General features: G+C 39.6%; 1 protein-coding gene across 1 annotated transcript in view; it reads right to left on the minus strand.

Moving 5' to 3' along the window:
• Window positions 1–17,655, minus strand: part of LOC148875144 (glycerophosphodiester phosphodiesterase GDPDL3-like) — an 88,109-nt gene extending 70,454 nt beyond the window's left edge. The window contains exons 1-3 of the mRNA XM_088964849.1: window positions 17,329–17,655; window positions 3,024–3,314; window positions 1,484–1,599 (exon numbers count right to left, since the gene is read on the minus strand). Coding sequence (XP_088820975.1) covers window positions 1,484–1,599; window positions 3,024–3,314; window positions 17,329–17,446 — 525 coding nt within the window. The 5' untranslated portion in view covers window positions 17,447–17,655. The remainder of the gene's footprint in view (window positions 1–1,483; window positions 1,600–3,023; window positions 3,315–17,328) is intronic.
• Between the last annotated feature and the right edge of the window lie 2,301 nt (window positions 17,656–19,956).

Consider the following 19,956-nt stretch of genomic DNA (forward strand, 5'->3'; position numbering starts at 1 on the left):
ATGCAACTACTTCGTTACATTAATCTCCTACCATAGGGACTCTAACATAGAATAATATACAGCCACATATTTCTCCCCCTGTCTTAAATTATTCACAACATTCTTCAATTTATAGGCCCTGGCAAAATTCAATTTTTGGGAATAAGTTTTTGTGACACTATCCCAAATCTCCTTGGTTAAATCAGACCACAAGTAATGCTAACTTATGTGGGGCTGCATGGAATTAACTAACCAACCAATAACTATATAACTCTCCTGCATCCATTTTTCATATGTGGGATTAGTTTCTTCTAGCTTCTTCTCATTGCTTGTTAAATACCCCAACTTGCCTTTGCTACAAACATGAATCAATATAGATTGTTCCCAAGCCAAGTAATTCCTTCCATCTAACTTAATTGTAGTCAAAGCATTAAACAACGGTTCTACAAACCCTACTAAACCAACTCCGAACTCTAGGCTCTACTTTGTCTAGAGTCCAAATTGTTCCATCTGATCAAATGAAAATCAAATTATGGTATTACTAATCCAAATAGACTAACCCATAATCAACCCAACACTAGAATCACAAAAATCTAGAATTCCATCAAACCCTACAACCGGGAGAATAGGGAGAACTACAGCCACTCCAACCAGCGACTCCAGACACCTTACCATGAACTCAATCTCTTCTAGAAGGTAAATAACATCTGCCAAGCCTTGAAGGCCAACCTAACTCAACCTCCTTGGCCCTTAACAGTGAATCTATCTGCCAAGTCTTGAGCACCAACCTAACTCAATCTCCTTGGCCCTTAACAGTGAATCTCTCTAGTCATCTAGGGTTTTGAGCAAGAGAAAAGATAGCAACTTCTTGGCATTCTAATAGCCAGATTCTAGATCTCTAAATAGGCAGCAACCAACTAAGAATAATCAGCAATCTAACTCTCCATACGCTCTTCCAATCGAAGAGTGTATGGGATTGAAGTGAAAGAAGAAAGAGGGAAAGGATTGCTTTGATACCAATATGTAAATCAACCCAAAAGAAAGAGGATATTAATGAAAAGAAAAAGGGTCAACAAGCCTATATGGACAAGGCCCATTAACATAAACATAACAAATAAAAGAAGGTAAGAAATAAGAAAGGTACTAGGGCCCATTCGACCCAATCTCTCTACAAGTCCTTGGTAGCATGGCATGGACTGAGTTCTTTGGGCCTGGATTAGGATGAGAGCCTCGGTTCTTATCAGCTATGCTCTGATATAATGCTGTTTATTGCATGGACAAATTTAATCTATAAAATTAGAATATTCTAATTTGGCAAGATATAAGTATTGAAAACAATGCTTCACTTTAAAGGGATTAGAAATAAAACTGTGGTATCATCATATCAGATAGGACAATTGCTTCCATATCCATTTCCTTGAGTTCAAGAAATGGAAATTCCTAGCTGTTTCTTAAACCCATGTCCATATCAGGGCATCTTAGCTTATGATTCAAAATTGTTTACCTGAATATTCAACCATAAGCCTGGAGGCTTCAACTGCTTTGCCACATCTTCAACAGTGAGAATCTTGAACATATTACCATCAAATTTATTTGCTCGGGAGTAAATTCCTTGAGTTACTGTTCAAGTGGAAAACAAACCGTCAGTAAAATCTGTGATATCTCAGGCTACAGAAAGTAATCAGCCACACAAAAGATTCAGCAATTGGCCTAAGGAGCTCTTATAGGCATTAAACAGTTTTTTCGTTCATTAGTTTGTCAAGGCACTAATCTTTTTTTTGATAAATAAAATTTCATTAAAAGTTAATTATCGGTACAATAAAAACTGTTACAAGTATCCCAAAGGGAGGCGCGAGGTGCAGCCTCACCCTTTAAAAGAAAATAACCATCACAAAATTACAATTGGGCCCAATACAACTGATCCCTAGTTAATCCTTGTTTGGCTAAGCAATCAGCAAATGAGTTAGCCTCCCTTACCACCCATTGTGTGACTAAATTCATATGTTGTGTCTCCCATTTGAATTTCTTCAATTCATTTCTGTAGCACCATATCACTGAATCTGAATCTCTAAGTCAACCCACCACCACCTTAGCGTCCCCCTCTATCACCAAGCACTCCACCCCTATTTCCCTTGCAATCTGTACACCTTGTAGGACTGCATACAGTTCTGCCCTTATAGAGTCTCCAATCCCCATCGGTCCGGAGTAGATTGCTCTCAGATCCCCATCCTTGTCTCTGATAGTTCCTCCAATTCCAGAAAGTCCTGGATTTCCTTGACTACTCCCATCAAAATTCAGCTTCATGAATCCTTCCATGGGTGGTGTCCAAGTCAATCATACCTGAGTCAATAATTTGCTGCTTACTTCTCTCCTTCTCTTGGAAGATTCTGACATTTCTTTCTTCCCACAATGTCCAAACCACTGCTGCTCTAGCACATCTCCACATCATCCTTCCCCTTTTCTTCGGCCAAGTAAATGTAGATAGATCGAACAGCAATTTAATCTCCATTGGCATATTCCACCAAGAGTCCACCTCTCTGAACTATGAACTCTGAAGTTTGATACAGTCGCCGCTCGCCAGCGAGAAACAAGGCTAGAGATCTGGTCTGGTGTTGCCCAAACTCGGTGGTGTTTGTCAAGGCACTAATCACCCCTTATAATGCTAAATGATATAACACCATAATGATCTAGTATGCTTTTCTGTAATAGCAATGTCAACATTCTGCAAAGAAGTTGGGCAGAAAGGTGTGCATTACTATTCCTTGTACATTAGGGATTAGTTTTCAAGAATCTGTGGGTACCTTATGACAGCTTCAAGAACCTCCAACGGCAAAAACATATCAGACTCAAAATGTAAACTAATAAAAACATGGCAAAAGATCTAATTTGTGAAATAATTTACAAAAGGAAAAGTAGTATAATTTAGTCAGTTACAATTCTGAAAATCTCAGGAGTTTGATATCGGTGTCAAAATATATAATCCTAGATTTCTAAATTTATGCAGGAGAATGTTAAATTTAAAAAACTTAAGAAGTTGCACTTACAGTAGACATTTGTCAAGTCATCTAGGCTAAAGTCCACAGAAAAGAATCCTTCCATAAGTTGCCCATTAACACGGTACATTTTAGTATCGTTGAAGACATATGATATGCTAGAAGAGTTCCCTAGATTGAGGTATGGAAAGCATATTCCATTTCCATCTTTTGTCAACTGCACATCACACCACAGGACCACACTGGGCAAACTAGTAATCAAGGCCAAAGCGTAGGCATGATAACTTGAATCCGGAAAAATCCCTGAAAAGCCACCCTTCGCTATGACTAAAGGTGCATTTCCTGCAAACAAAAGCCAACAGATAGGATCTGCTTCACATGATAGCTCTCCAAGAATACCAGAGAAAATAGCAATATGTCTACAAGAAAATTCTAGCTAACATTTGGATACTGGAAGCCGATGTACCAAATTCTTAATGGATAACCAAGAAGACAGTAACTTGATCAACAGCAAAAGATAAAAGGACATAAAAGCAAAATGGTTGAGGTGAAAATCTTCTTTGCAAGTGTAAATGAACAGCACCACAATATGAAACACAAACTAAAGATGAAAATATGCTTCACAACTTCATATAAACATGTGGGTGAAACAATATTGTAATTTCTTTCAAGAAATTGTAAGATGATAGATGATTGTGTAGATCAATTCAAAGTATAAGCATAGCTCCTGTACAGTGAGCAGCTATACAGTTTACAAAAATAACATGTCAAAATTAAAATAAGACTGATGATTCAAATTTGGGAAATCCTTGTGTACCACCTAGGGACAGGTAAAAAAAGCATACACTTTAGGTCCTTTGGGTCCACTAAGGAGAAAATATTGTGGCCCAGGGAAATGCCTTGGGTAGGGCCCAATGAGAAATTAAGAATAGCTGTTGGGCAATGGGTTCACTAAGCTATTGCCCAAGATGCATTAGGCGGGGCCCTATATGAACCCAAATTGGAAAGGTTAATGGGCTTCCACCCTTGCCACTTGGCTTTCAAGCATGCCAGCCCTATATGGTAAGGTTACACATGGGGTAATCACCTACCTTTTGGTGATGGGCAAAATGACAAAATCATCAACTGGAAATCTTCTCAAGCTAATATGACAAGCCCTAATTAAATGGTAATTGACATTTAATGGCGCTTAAGTGATAAAAAAGGAAATGATAGTTGACTGATTGATACAATGGAGAATCAACTTGTTAGACAGTCTTGTATGCCCTTAGCTTCAATCGGATTTGATGTACTTTTGTTATTTAGTGGAAATAAATTAAAGTGCATGTTTGATTCATGTTGTTTGGTATAATTCTGTGTAAGACCCTAAAACTGGACACTTATAGAAACTTGTGTTAGTTTTAAACGTGCACAGCCATTGGATAAGTCTGGGGAGATTTATCCTGCCAAGGCTGATACCGATGTGCCACCAAGTGTTGGGATGGCTTGTTTCGGCCATCAGGGTAAGACCCAAGGCACATGCAGTATGGGATTGCTTGAACCCTTGAATCGGACCAGATTTCCAGTATTGCCCTAGACCTTGGAGATAGATGGGCAAAACTAGAAAGTTATACCTGACCCCTGGACTCGATTATGACACATCACTAGGTGTCGGATCGGGCTATCTTTGATGTGTCAATCAGTGAGATCCTTAGTGGGGGTCAAAACCTGGACATGTTGGGGCAGTCCGAGAATTCATCTGAGTAAGTGGTCATAGTGACAGGATCAGCCCCTTTGTCGGACAATGGTAATGATCGGGAATGCACTCTCTCTAATGGAAACCAAACTGCCGGCAGTTGATTTCAATCGTTGGAATTTTGTTTTGCAATATATATATATATATACAGTTTCAAAATATTTGCAAAAGGTTTTAATTCCCGGGATCCATGTGAGTGGAGAGTGTGGCACTGTTCCTTGCAGCCGAGAGAGAGGTCTTCTCTTGTCGGGCAGTGCTTGATCATTAAGGGCTGAGAGGTTAAGTGTAAGACCATTTAGGATAATACCTGATGGGTTAATCTTGCGTCTGCCCACAGTCCCTGGGTTTTTATAAGATGGCTTGGCCTAGGGACCACTTAATGTAAGTGTTGGGCCCATAGGGTCCATGTGATGGGCTCAAGGGGGTCACTGAGTCTTTCAGTGAATTCGGCTGGGCCTTGTAATAAAGGCTGGGCCGAACCCATGTGGCTGGTGTGTAGATCAATGCTTGGGTCCCACGCCATACAAAGAAGCCCAACTGGGCAGCAAATTGGAAACTGGTTAAACACTGAACACTTAATGGGCCAAAACCCATTTCGAACTAAGCTGATATGATCACATGTTCATGGGGCGAATCTGAGATTAATGTTAGTAAAAGGATTGGGTCTTTAACCTTATCCACTCTAAGAGACCAAATTCAAATTAGATTTGAATCTGGTAACCTCCTGATAAGATCAGGAGTTAACTAACTTAATCTGTAGATAGGATTAAGATTATCCCCAATCCAAATACTGATTTGGATTGGGATAACTCCCAAGATATTGGGAGGTTTCTTAATCAAGAAGAAAGAGGAGAAAACCCTAACCGAAATATCAGATTTCGAACTAGGAGTTTTTGGTATGCAAGAGACACCTCCTGCGAATTGAGATTAGATCTCTCACAGACTCCAGAGAGAAGACACAGTTCAGCCCTCTTCGTCCCTAGATTTCTCCTCCTCCAGCCGCCGCCATTCCCTGTTGCAAGATTGGATCTTTGCAGCAATAGGAAGTCAAGAAATCAGTTCTTGACAATAGTCTTGCAAGAAAGACCAAAAAGATTCGGTGTTCAAAGTTTCCAGAGGATTCTTGCAAAGGATTCAGTGTGTAGGACGCACCCTGCTGGTTCCGTTCCATCCACAGCTGTGTCATCTTCAGCAGGAGCAGATCTTGGTTTCTTCTTTGGGCGTGAACACCAACTTTGGGAGATATTGTTTCTCCGAATCAGGTATAATCTTTCCTGCTTCCTTTTGGTTCAGATCTGGTTTGATTATGGTTCAAGTAGAATCCTTGAATAATGTATTCTAAATTTAGGGAATATGATTCCCAGTTGGAAGAAGGTAGGAAATTTTTGAAATTCGCCCACCCATTCCACACCCTTCATGGCGTCCATTAGATGGATCCTACCATTCTTTCACAACTAACCAGCTGAATGGTATTTCCTTTTATACAGGCCCCTCGTCCAATCACACACATGGCCTAATTCACAGGGGACCAATTAGATCTTAGTAAGAAGGGCCCACTGCCATAGCAAGACATATCGATGATCAACAAAAAGTGACAAAGAGAATCACATTAATAGATGGAAGAGTTTATTTTTTTCTTTCAATCCAATCTAGTTAGACCCATTTGATGGAAATTAACATGCAATAGTGCCTAATGAATGACCATATAAGCGGAAACTAAGGTTGGCTGACAGATCCATTGAAGATCAGCCTAATAGACTACTAGAATATACTTTTATAACATTGAAATCAAAATTAAAATAGGGCGGGCTCTTAAAATAGAGACATCCACTATAAAATGGGAGGACAACAAAGGGGTCCTTCTCTGGGCTCGCTTTCTTTTGACAAAAAAGAAGAAGAGACGGCTACACCAAAATCAAGGTTGACAGACCTCAAACTACTATAACTAAAGCCTTTTACGATCAAAGATAAAGTCTTTCAACCCTCAAGTTGCTGCAGCAAATGTCTTTAGAGATCACTCCGAGGGAGCATCATCAATTTTCCCTAATTGAGTTGGTATTTCTCTCCTCTAACAACCAAATCCTTTTGCAATGAACCATCCTTAATGGAAAACTTCTCTATCCAAAATCAATGTTAACTTTCACTCATGGCTACAAGTTACAGTGAGCTCATTTGTATGTTTCTCTCTTGAAATATCTCAAAGCAAGTATTTTTACGATATCGGGCCTCAAAGCTGTTGTGCAGGTTCTATTCAAAGTGCAAGTGATCTAGGAAAAAGAAATTTATTACATTCTTGGATCCTACAAACAACAAGAGAATTGGAGGGTGTTCTTTGTTGTAAAAGAAGAAAGAAAAGAGAGATTGTACCCCACCCATATTTTACAAAAATAATAAAAAAATCAAATTTATTTGAATTTGTCCTTATTTTTTGTGCTTCAAATTTATGCACAAAATTTGTGTAACACCACCATCCAGGAATGTAGAGTTTCCATCGTCCTTTCAAACACCTTGTCCCTAGGGCTACTATGCCTTCAAATATTCTTTGATTCTTTTCGGTCCACATAGGCCAAACGACCACTGGTGGAATCATTTTGTATAGTATTCTCCACCTTTCATTTAGGCCCTTTAGTTGCCACCCAGCCGCTAATTCCCTTATAGCTTGGGAGGCACCATTTGACATTCAACATGTTGCAACAGTAGAGCACTTTACTGGCCACAAACTAGCCATGAATGAAGAGGTGGTCCGCCGACTCTTAAGTTATGGTCAGAATACACATGCCATGGAGTGGATGCTCATATTGCAAGTGACTAGTTTATTTCTTGTTGGTCATTTTCCTAGCACCACAAGACAAATCAAGAATGCTACCTTAGATGGAACTAGGGGCAACCATATCTTTTGCATGTCACCAGGTGTACCATTGCACTAGTCAGTTGCCTGTAGAACAATCTCACCAAGAACAGACTAGAGTTGTCCCACTTCCACACTCTAACATCCTCATTTCTTGGTTGTGGGAGGCATTCCTATAGCTAATGCAAGAGCTCCACCAGGCTACCGTTTCTCCCTTTAGTTCATAGAGGTCCACCACCAGGGCCTCTCCACACTTCCACAGGTCAATCCATTTAATATTACCAGCATCTGCATCGTCATCCATGGAATAATTAGTTATTTGAGTTTCAACTAAGTCATTGGCATCTGATTTTTGTGTACTTCTCTTTCTTTAATAACTAGTGTTAAGATGTGCCGAATAGGAGTAGTTTAGTCTTCTTCTGTTTATCAAGTAACTTGCTTATGTGGCAGTGTTATTAGAGTTACTCTGCCCCACACTTGAGTAAAGGCATTTCTGTCTTTGTAAACATTATTAGAATCTAATATAGATTAAGGGGGTCGACTGGATGGGTAAACCATCAGATTTTCAACTGACCCTTCTTCTTCTTCTTCTTCTTCTTCTTCTTCTTCTTCTTCTTCTTCGTGAAGGGATAGGAAATCCATCACATGGACGCCCAAGATTGCGGAATAAAGGGAGTGAATTTCAAAAATTTTTCTCTCCCTTCAACTGGGAATCGAATTCCCTATTTAGAAAATCATATTTTCAATGATCATTCTTGAACCATAAACTGAACCAGATCTGAACCAAAAGGAGTAGGGAGAGATAATACCTGATGCAGAGAAACAATATCTCTCAATGGAGGTGTTCACGCCCAAGGTAGGATCCAAAATCTGCTCCCACTGAAAATGGCGCAGTGCAGGGTGGAGCAGAATCAGCAGTGTTCTTCCAAAAGAATTTGGTCCTTCTCAAGAATCACCTGGATGGCTTGTGAATACAACTCCCACCAATCTTTTCTCCAAAAGATTGGAATCAAGATCAAATCTTGATTTCTCTCCAAGCAATGGAGATCGAACTGCTATAGGCGGCGGCTACAGGAATGAGGCGGCTAGAGAATATTTGCAGGGAGCAGAATTCTCTCTTCTGTGATTTCAACTCTGAAAACAAGACTATCTGTTGCTAATGATTGTGTGTCTAAAGACTGCCGCCCCCTCTTCCTTTTATAAACTTAAAGGGATCAGCTCCTAATCCCATTAAGAATTGTTAACCCAAATCATATCTGGATTAGAAGTCCCTTTAAGATAAGGGATAACCCTTATCTTATCTACAGATTAGATCAGCCATCTCCTAATCTAATTAGGAAGTTTCCATGTCTAAATCTCATTTAGATCTTGGACTCTCTAAGTGGATAGAGTGTGGGCCCAATCCTATCAGTTGATCTTATCTCAGAATTCGCCCCTTAAAGACTAATCAAATTAGCCCAGTTCAAAATGGGCTTAAGGCCCATTTAAAGTTATGTATTCATTTAGCCTTCCAAACTACTACCCAGTTGGGCTTCCTTGTATGGCGTGGGACCCAAACATTGATCTACACATCAGCCACATGGGTTCAGCCCAGCCTTTGTCACAAAGCCTGGCCGAATACACTGTTATGGACAGTGCACCCCCTGAAACCCATCAGATGGGCTCTATGGGCCCAACACTTACCCTAAGTGGTCCCTGGGCCAAGCCACCTTGTAACACCCAGGGACTGTGGGCAGATGCAAGATTAGCCCATCAGGTATTATCCTCAATGGTCTTACACTTAACCTCTCAGCCCATAATGATCATATACTGCCCGACAAGAGAAGACCTCTCCCTTGGCTGCAAGGAACAGTGTTGCACTCTCTCAAGTATGGATCCCGGGAATTAAAACCTTTTTGCAAATCATTTCGAAACCATAATTTATATACTTTTATATCTCATATAAAATATATTTTGCAAAACAAATTTCAACGATTGAAATCAGCTGCCGGCAGTCTTGGTTTCCATCAGCGAGAGTGCATCCCCGATCATTACCTTTGTCCGACAAAGGGGCTGATCCTATCACTATGATCACCCACTCAGATGAATTTTCAGACTGTCCCAACATACCTAGGTTTTGACCCCCACTAAGGATCTCACTGATTGGTACATCAAAGACAGCCTAACCCGACACCTAGTGCAATATCATAATCGAGCCTAGGGGTCGGGTGTAACTTTCCAGTTTTGCCCATCAATCTCTAAGGTCCAGGGCAATACTGGAAATCTGGTCCAATTCAAAGATTCAATTAATCCCACACTGTAAGTGCCTAGGGTCTCACCCCGGTAGCTGAGACAAGCCACCCCAACCGACTTGGTGGCGCCACAATGTCAGCCTTGTCAGGATAGGTCTCCCCAGACCGACCCACTGGCTGTGAACATTCTAAACTAACACGAGTCTCATTAAGTGTCCAGTTTAAGGGTATTACACAGAAACATACCAAGGGAACATGAATCAAATATGCACTTTTATTCATTTACAATAAACTCATAAAGTACATCATTTTGATTGAAGCTAAGGGCATACAAAACTGTCTAACAGTTCAGACTACTGTAGTAGCAGCCGAAACATGGTATCAGAGCCATGCTCCTGACCTACGTCAGTTGGTAAAGCACCTCAGCATTGTTTGTGACTCTTCACCTTCGTTTCTGGTCAGTCGATGGAGAGAACTAGTTCGCCCTAGGTCAAAAACATTACAGCTTGCCTCTCTGCTGCGCATAACCTTCTTCAACAAGGAAAGTGACTTCAGTAGTGAATGGTTGATTGATATTCTCAAAGGAAGGTCAGTTCTCTCTTCTTCTAGTGTTACTTATATTTCTGGGTAGAAACCCTACAAGAAGCTGTTAGTATTGAGTAGAACCTAGAGAACTAGGTTCATTGTTGCCCTAGGAAGGGCTGTGTGTGCAGTAGCTGAATGGTGTAGGGCTGTTGTAAGTTGTTGAATGGTGTTAGGGCTGCTGTAAGTGGCCGAGTGGTGTAAGTGGCCGAGTGGTGTAAGGTAGAATGTAGTGACCTTGCCGAACTCCTTGTGGTTGTGTAATGCCCTCTTAAGTGTGTTAAACAAGTCTGAACTGGGTGCAGCAGATTTGGCTGTGTTGTGGTGCTTGAGTGGTTGTAAGAGGGCCTCTACTTGTGATTAGTGAATGGTAAATTGATGCTTATGTGGGACGTAAGTGTGTGAAGTCAGCAGTAGTATGAATAAGAACAAGTGTGTGCTTCCACTGTGGTGTTTTGAGGCTACAATAGGTGCTGAAATATCAAACTGTGAACAACCTCAATCAGCTTGTAGCTGAGAAGTAAAGTTAGAGACAACTGTGAAAGAGTACAATGGCAGCAATAGGAGATGGCTACAATGACCAGAAACCTAGTGTAATAATTTCCTCCGACTACCTAGGGGTACAAATGACTTCAATTAAGCTAAACGGGGAGAACTATGTTCCATGGGCTAAATCAGTGGAAGTTTTTCTCAAGGCAAAGAAGAAAGTAAAGCATGTAAGAGATGAAAAGCCACCAGTTGACTCTCCAGGATTTGATGATTGGGAACAAGAAGATGCTCAAATCATGACTTAGCTGTGGAATAGTATGGAACCCAAAATCAGTGCCAACTTCATGTTCCTTGATACAGTTAAGGATATATGGGAGCATACTAAGAAGCTATATTCTAGACAAGATAACACAACAAGAGTATATCAAATGTATCAGGAGTACTTTGATTTACAACAACGAACCAAAACACTAGAAGAGTACTATGCTGCATGAAGAATATAAGGAATGAACTCAATGTCTATCATCCCCTTACTCGAGATATTCAAGTTCAGCAACAGTAAAGGGAGCAGCTAGATGTTACAAGATTTTTAGTGGGGCTAAAGTCAGAATATGAACCAATTAGAGCTCAAATATTAGGGGTCTCTACTCTTCCTACACTTGAGGAAGTATTCTCAAGACTTCGTAGAATTTCTTTGGGCTAGACAGAGAACCCCACACAGTATGATAGATCAGCACTTGTGACAGCTAGAGGTGGTGGACATAGTACAAAAGGGGGATGTCATTCCAGAGGGGGCCGTGGCAATTCTATGATTGGTCGGGGTGGCCGTGACTCAGGGGGAGGCCGTGGCAGAAGAAAAAACAACTCTACAAGGAAGTGTACTCATTGTGGTAGGGATGGACACACAGTGAATTTCTGTTATGACCCACATGGCCCTCCCTCTAAATGGGCTAATCATGCTGTAGCAGACGAGGTTGCTATTAGTGACAGTAAACTGGCAGACCGAACACCTCCAACATCTACATCTACTTCTGGGAGGGAAATGGTGAATGTTCCGCGTGATGAGTATGAACAGTTCCTTCAAACTACTTCACAGCATACCACTGCCACATATGCCCAATCAGGTATTGCTTGCATGTCATCTAAAACTCCTTCCTGGATTATTGACTCTGGAGCCTCAGATCATATGACCGGGACTCCATGGTGTGTTCTCTTCTCTTTCTGAAACCTCCACATCACAAACTGTTACACTTGCCAATGGGTCCTCATCTCCCATCTGTGGTGTTGGTAATGTTGACTTGGCTTCTGTCCCCTTATCATCTGTTTTATATATACCTAAGTTTCCATTCAATCTTATGTTTGTTAGTAAAATAACCAAAGCTATTAACTGTTCTATTACCTTCTTTCCTTCCACTTGTGTTTTTTAGGATCTCAAGACGGGGAAGAAGATTAGTGGGGGGCATGAAGTTGGTGGATTGTATTACCTTGACGGCGGTGGTTCTTCAATTGCACTTCAGACTTCCCTTACTCCTCTACAATGGCATTGCCTACTGGGACATCCATCTCTCAAGGTTCTCAAGATGTTGGTTCCATCATTGAGTCAGTTGTCAGTTTTACAATGTGAGTCATGTCAGTTTGGTAAACACCGTCGTGTGTCCTTCAGTCCAAGAGTTGAGAGTCGTATGTTGAGTCATTTTTCTTTGGTTCACTCAGATGTTTGGGGTCCGATCAAAATAGAGTCTTATAATGGGTACAAGTATTTTGTCTCCTTTATTGATGATTGTTCAAGAATGACATGGATTTACTTAATGAAAGAAAGAAGTGAATTATTTTCCATTTTTCAAAAATTCCATGCTGAAATACGCACACAATTTGGTGTTCCAATCAAAGTTCTCCGTTCAGATAATGGTCGTGAATACTTTCTTACTGCATTTCAACAGTATTTAGAACAACATGGCATTATTCATCAGACCTTGTGTGCTTTCACCCCTCAACAAAATGGGGTGGCTGAACAACATGGCCTATGCTTCACTACATGCATGTTCCTAAACGGTTTTGGAGTGATGTTGTACTCACTGTATGTTTTCTCATTAATCAGATGCCGTCTTTTATTCTTCATGGTCAGTCCCCCTTCTCCATCTTGTTTCCCACTTTATCTCCGTTTCCATTAACTCCTCGTGTCTTTGGTTGTGTGTGCTTTGTTCATAATCCGAGTCCTGGAATAGACAAGCTAGATGCACGCTCAATTAAATGTGTCTTCCTTGGCTACTCTCGGACTCAAAAAGGGTACAAGTGTTACAATCCTATTGCCTGAAAGTGCTATGTCTGCCCTGATGTCACATCTTTTGAGTTTGTCCCCTTCTTCTCCAGTCATGAAGCACCCTTGTCCTCACCCTTACCTCCTCTTCCTCTTCCTGTCAGTGGTTCAGTTCCAGAGGCTGTTGTTGGAGTAGACTCATCTCCTCATCTAGTGCAGGTCACCACTAAACGACCACCGATCCGACAAGTGTATACACATCGAACGACACCGGCCCCTCCTCCTGCTTCTACCTCATCTGCGGATCCTCTCATGGCTCCTTTTGCTGAACCTTCAGATCTTGACCTACCCATTGCCTTACAGAAAGGTAAACGTAGTTCTACACTCCATCCCATTTCCAATTTTGTTTCATTATCTCGTCTTTCTACCTCACATCACCAGTTTGTTTCACTTTTGTCTTCTATTTCCATACCTAACAATGTTCAAGAAGCTCTTAGTTCACCTGGATGGCAGCGGGCAATGGAGGAGGAACTTTCTGCTCTTCAACATACTTAAACGTGGGAACTTACTACTCTCCCACCTAGTAAGCATGCTGTGGACTGTAAATGGGTGTATACTGTGAAATACTTGCCAGATGGTAGTGTGGAGCGTCTAAAGGCCAGACTTGTTGCTAAAGGTTACTCACAGTTGTATGGTGTGGACTACATTGAGACATTCTCTCCGGTGGCTAAAATTGGTTCCGTTCGTGTCCTAATTTCCTTGGCAGTTATGTATGATTGGCCTTTCCTTCAATTTGACATAAAGAATGTCTTCCTCCATGGTGATCTAATGGAGGAGGTATATATGGAGCAACCACCTGGGTTTGTTGCTCAAGGGGAGGGTGGTAAGGTGTGCAAGCTGAAGAAAGCAATTTATGGGTTGAAGCAATCTCCACGTGCTTGGTTTGGGAAGTTCAGCGAAGTGGTGAAGAGTTTTGGAATGAAGCAATGCCAGGTTGATCACTCGGTGTTCAGCTATGACTCAGAAGCTGGGAAGATTTTATTAGTGGTCTATGTGGATGATATTGTCATCACTGGTAGTGATAAATTGGGGATTGGCAAACTAAAGGTATTTCTGCAAAATCATTTTCAAACAAAGGACCTTGGAACATTAAAGTATTTCTTGGGAATAGAGGTTGTTAGGTCAAAACAAGGTGTGAATCTGTGCCAAAGGAAATATGTCCTTGATCTATTAGAAGAAACAAGACTGTTAGGTGCAAAACCGATTGAGACCCCTATGGAACCAAATGTTAAGTTGAGCAGTGATACAGGAGAAGTATTTGAAGATCCTGGAAGGTATAGACGACTAGTGGGAAAGCTGAACTATCTGACTATCATGAGACCCGACATCTCCTTTGCAGTTAGTGTGGCGAGCCAATTCATGCAGAACCCTCGTATACCTCACTGGGATGCAGTCCTTAGAATTGTGAGGTATCTGAAAGGAGCTCCGAGCCGTGGGCTATTGTATAAACCAGGAGGAAAACTTGAAGTAATTGGGTATACAGATGTAGACTAGGCAGGCTCAGTGAGTAACAGAAGATCTACTATAGGCTATTGCACATTTCTTGGAGGAAATCTTGTGACATGGAAGAGTAAAAAGCAGACGGTTGTAGCCAGAAGCAGTGCTGAAGCCGAATATAGGGCCATGGCTCACACTACCTGTGAATTAGTGTGGTTGAGGAATCTCCTACAAGAAATTGAGTTTCACATGGATAAACCTATGAAATTGTATTGTGACAACCAAGCTGTACTCCATATCTCATCCAATCCTATCTTTCATGAGAGAACAAAGCACATAGAGGTTGATTGCCACTTTGTGAGAGAGAAGGCTCTTGTCGAAGAGATAAATACAGAACATGTGGGCTCCAATGACCAGTGGACAGATTTGTTTACAAAAGCTCTAAGCTCAGGGAAAGTGAACTATCTATATAACAAGCTGGGATTATATGACATATATTCTCCAGCTTAAGGGGGAGTGTTAAGATGTGCCGAATAGGGGTAGTTTAATCTTCTTCTGTTTATTAAGTAACTTGCTTATGTGGCAGTGTTATTAGAATTACTCTGCCCCACACTTAAGTAAGGGCATTTCTGTCTTTGTAAACATTATTAGAATCTAATATAGATTAAGGGGGTCGACTGGATGGGTTAACCATCAGATTTTCGACTGACCCTTCTTCTTCTTCTTCTTCTTCTTCTTCTTCTTCTTCTTCTGTTCGGACTACTGTAGCAACAATCGAAACAACTAGCTTCATGTATATCTTTTTAAAGAAGCATAAACCAATTTCTTATATCGAGTTCTCCCAAAATCAGAGTAGTGGATAAGCTTAATAGTCAAAACTAGAATATTCTAAGTTTCTTTTTTTTTTTTTTGTATTTTAGATAAGAGGGCATTTTGATCGTTTTTACCTGTCCGTATGGATCTGACCCAAGAGTTTGGTTTGCCTAGTTATATTTTTGTTGTTATTAAAGTTTCATCTCATTGATTAAGTAGTTTAGGTGTTATTGAGTTTTCTCATTTATGTAGAGGAACAAATAGTCTATTTGAGTTCTTACAGCTTATTGAGTAATTATCATCCCCCCCCCCTAGATCTTCCTTACTTTTCATTCTACCAAATTTTATTACAAACTCTATTGAAACCCTATTTTCTGGAATTTTAGTTGTTTTTCTCATTAAAGGTGTTTTTGTCCTTTTGTTATGTTCATAAGGATTTCAAATTAAATTGCCCAATATGATTTATTATACTAAACATCTCAGCAAAGTCTCACTAAAAAATTTAGTCCACAGTCCCTATACTTGATTTTTTTTAATCTTGTAGTTTTCCATCGTCCTACGGAGAATTCACAATTCTCAGCAATTTGACCCAGAATCTTTGTAACCCTTCTTAACTCTTACCTTTCATCCTTAAACTCTCCTAGCCAATCATTATTCCACAGACCCATCCCTGGGTCATTCTAGCCCTACATCAATTGGTAATAGAATAGCCTACCCTACAAGTTGGGAGTACACATCACCTGCAACCATTGTCACAGGACATACTTGCAACGGCACAATAAAACAGGGACACGCTAATGGCCCAACCAAAAAGAAGATCGCCTGGTGTTTTGATGTCCCTGTTTTTTTGCGCTGTCGCAAGCATGTCCTGCAATGATGGTTGTAGCTGATGTGAGTTATCAAGTTGGTATTAGAGCTGCTGATCCTACATCACAGACATTCAACTTTCAAATATGTGAACCTATAGGAAAAAGGAGAGGGAAGCAAGTAAATTCTTGATAGGGAATATGGCTTTTTCAGATTCTTCAAATAACATCGTGCTACTGTACTCTAAAAGCAGAAACAACTTTCAAATATGTGAACCTACAGATTGACGCAAGTATTGGTATTTTATGGCATTTTTATTTTCTTGTTTGATTGCTTCATAACTCCTAACTGATATATGGAATTATGGATCACAATAAAGCACTTATTTATTGCAAATGAAAGGAAAAAAAAACACGTCGATGTGAGAATGAAATAAATATAGGCCAGACATATGGCATACAATAACTGAAATAGTTTAAAATAGGATAATTTCTATGATGTCGGAAGGGTATAATTGGCTTTTCGTTTTCCCCGCTCCCACACCCGCCCAAGAAAAACCATAATACTGAAACAAGCCATTTTCAAGGAAATATACGAGTACGAAAAGAAAAGTCATGCTCGTTTGTAGTCATGATCATCGATCTTTCATAACATAAGTTCCCCGCTTAAGCTTTTTCTCAGAAAAATCAAACCCAATAAAGCTTTTCTTAGAGAAAAAATCTGTAAGTTTCTCATAGAAAATCCGCTCAAGAGACTTCCGCCTCATGAACCTTTTGTTTTATTTCAAACAAAGTTCAGAACAAAATTAAAATAACAACAATAAACAAATTCATTCTAATTTTCCTCTTTTTTCATCTAACAAAATAATCCGTCATTTCCGCATAGAAAACCAACCAAAGAAACAGCAAAGGAGAGAAGACAGGCAAGAAGGGACAAAAATTGCTCCCATAATTTATTCAGACAACAAAAGAACGCATGCAAAACCTCAGCATTCTACATTTCAAGAGCAAGTTATTATCGCAAGTAAAGAAATAAAACCGACAACAGAAAGCAGAGGTACATGGAAGAGGAGAAGAAGAAGAGGAGGAAATACAAACCACTTAGCGTCTGCCACGGGCTGGTAATCTTCTCAGAAGAAGCTATGGATCTCCGAGCGACTACCAGAACTGCCAAGTGAAGAAGAAATAGAAGAAATAGAGAACGAGAGACCGGCATTGCAGGAAAACTGGCCGGAGAGAATGCTGCAAAACTCTGAAAGTTCCGGTGAGTCCCGATCGGATTTACGAGGTCCTTATCGGGAAATGAGAGAGATGTAGCTAGAGAGACAGAAGATGGAAATAGCGGTTTTTGTTGAGCTTCAGTCTCATACTGATCAGAAGGGGTGAGACCGTGAGAGACGGTAAGCCGTACTTTTCTCACGTTGGTTTTAATTATTTTGGGCAGGGCACTCTTGATTTTTTATTTTAACTTGATTAACCAACCACGCACGGTTCCACAAACCCACGCCTGCGAATGCGAAATCGGATTTGGTCCCCACATGACCGTCCTAACAGTTACTTGCAGCGGCATATTGATACAAAAAAAAATTGGGTAAATTGTTAAAAATCTACTAAAGATTCAAATCATTGCTGAAACCTCCTTTCAAGTTTACTAATTTCAATCACCTCCCCTGAGTTTTCATATACAGTTGCAAATAGATTCTGTATGATAGAATTTTCTAAAAAAGGGCATGAAAATCCTCAAATACCCATGCAATTACCATTGAAGCTGGTTTTATCAAAAAAATAATAATACAAATTTTACAAACAATAAAAACAAAGAGAATTTAAAGTTGCAACCCTTTGAGTGATTGAACTGTATGGGCAAATTTGAAAAATAAATCAATTTCATAAAAGAGATCGGAAGGGTTTGGAGTAGCAATTCATATGAAGAGAAAATTTGAAAAGTAAACATTTTTGTCAAAAGCAACTGCATGGTTATTTTAGACATTTTAGTTTCTCTTTTTAGAAGATATTACCAATGGAGATCTATTTACAACTGTTAAAAAATTCAAGGAAGGTGATTGCAATTATCAAACTCCAAAGAAGTTTGGTAACAACTAAAAACTTCAGTTGAGGTTTCAGCAAATTACCTTAATATAGGTACAAAGATATTCCCAATGCACATCTACTGCCACCGATCACACTATATTGCAACACTCAAACAGGACACAGCTGCAATGAAAATGAATAAGCAAATTAGTCAATATCTTGTAGGAAGGCTAGACCTCCTCACAACTAGAAAAAATGTTCCCTTCCAACATGTTCTAATACAATAGAGTCCCTAAGTCGCAAACATGGTGGGTCCAAGTTTCATGTTGGTGCAATTTTTGTTTTGAGCATACCCCATTGTAGGGTCATTGCTCCATAGAATTTCACATATTCATTATTGAGTCCCAATCTCCTACCCCCAATGACTCTGCCCACATGAGATTACAGTCACACATGAGGAACATCTCTAGCTCTTACATGTTATTATGTATGGGGAGATGTTCTCAATGCATGAAGGTAGTATTTTATGGGTAGGAGATTCGGAGTCAATCTTTTAATAGTTACCACCCATAATTCCTCCAATCCAAATTTGCTTATCACAAACACAAATTTTACAAGCAAAATTTATAATAAATCAACCGGAACAGTGGTGACCAATCAAGTGATATTAATGAAAATGGAGGGAAGGGTTCTGATTAGTCAAATCACTTTTGTTTGTCAACATATAATGTGAAAAAAATGATACAACGCTGTGATGGTGAGAAGAAATTTACACTTGCCCAAATCACGTCATTGTTGAAATTTGTGTTTGAGCGCATGGAAAATTGTTGTAACTTGTAAGAAATACGCGTTTCCGTAATAATCGGCAAGGATGGCCGGAGCAAAGCTCCCTACAATGACTGTTCGCATCAGAGTTGACAGTCGTTTGTTTTTGAGTTGACTAATGAGCTGAAGCTCAAGTGGTTGAATTAAATGACTTTGATTATTAAAAGTGTAAAATACGAAAACATTTTTGAAGTTTTTGACAATTATAAAAACCCTCTTTATAATTTTATTTTAGCAAAAAGTTTTCCTTTATTTTTGACAAAATTAATAAATACCTCCCTTCAGTCAATGACTAAGACGAAAAACGTTAAAGAGATGATATTTTTTTCAAAATACCTATTTTACCCTTTCTAAATACTGTTCATCTTCTTCTCTGTTCGAACCCAGAAGCAAAGGCAACACAGGTCAGTGAGAACATTCAAACTGTAATACAGGGATTGAAACCGTATATTTTACTATTAATTAAACAAAGGTTAAGAATATTTTATTTTACTATTTTTTATAAGAAATTGAGAACAATTTTCTTGAAGGAAGAGGACAGTTGTCAAGAACAGATTTTCTGAGTTTAATGAATAAATTCGTTTGGTACCCAAAAAAGAATTTCGAATCTCATGTAAATTTACAGAATGTACATCAAGACTGTTTATTTATTTATTGAATTTAAAATTCATAATATTCATGAACGCCCAAAACCCCTCGGCGATCTTTCAACAGCCCTATAAAGAAGTGGGATATTTCAGTATCTATGATTGGTTTTTATCAGCCCTCGCAGTCGTAGTATCTAATTATTCGACTTGATGTTAGGTCTCATTTTCAGTTTTGAAATGACTAGATTTTTGGCTTTCTCGAGTAGTAGGAATGCAACTTTTA

Source organism: Nelumbo lutea, chromosome 1 (genome assembly GCF_056320005.1).
Source record: "Nelumbo lutea isolate HS-2025 chromosome 1, American lotus-T2T, whole genome shotgun sequence".
NCBI lineage: Eukaryota > Viridiplantae > Streptophyta > Magnoliopsida > Proteales > Nelumbonaceae > Nelumbo > Nelumbo lutea.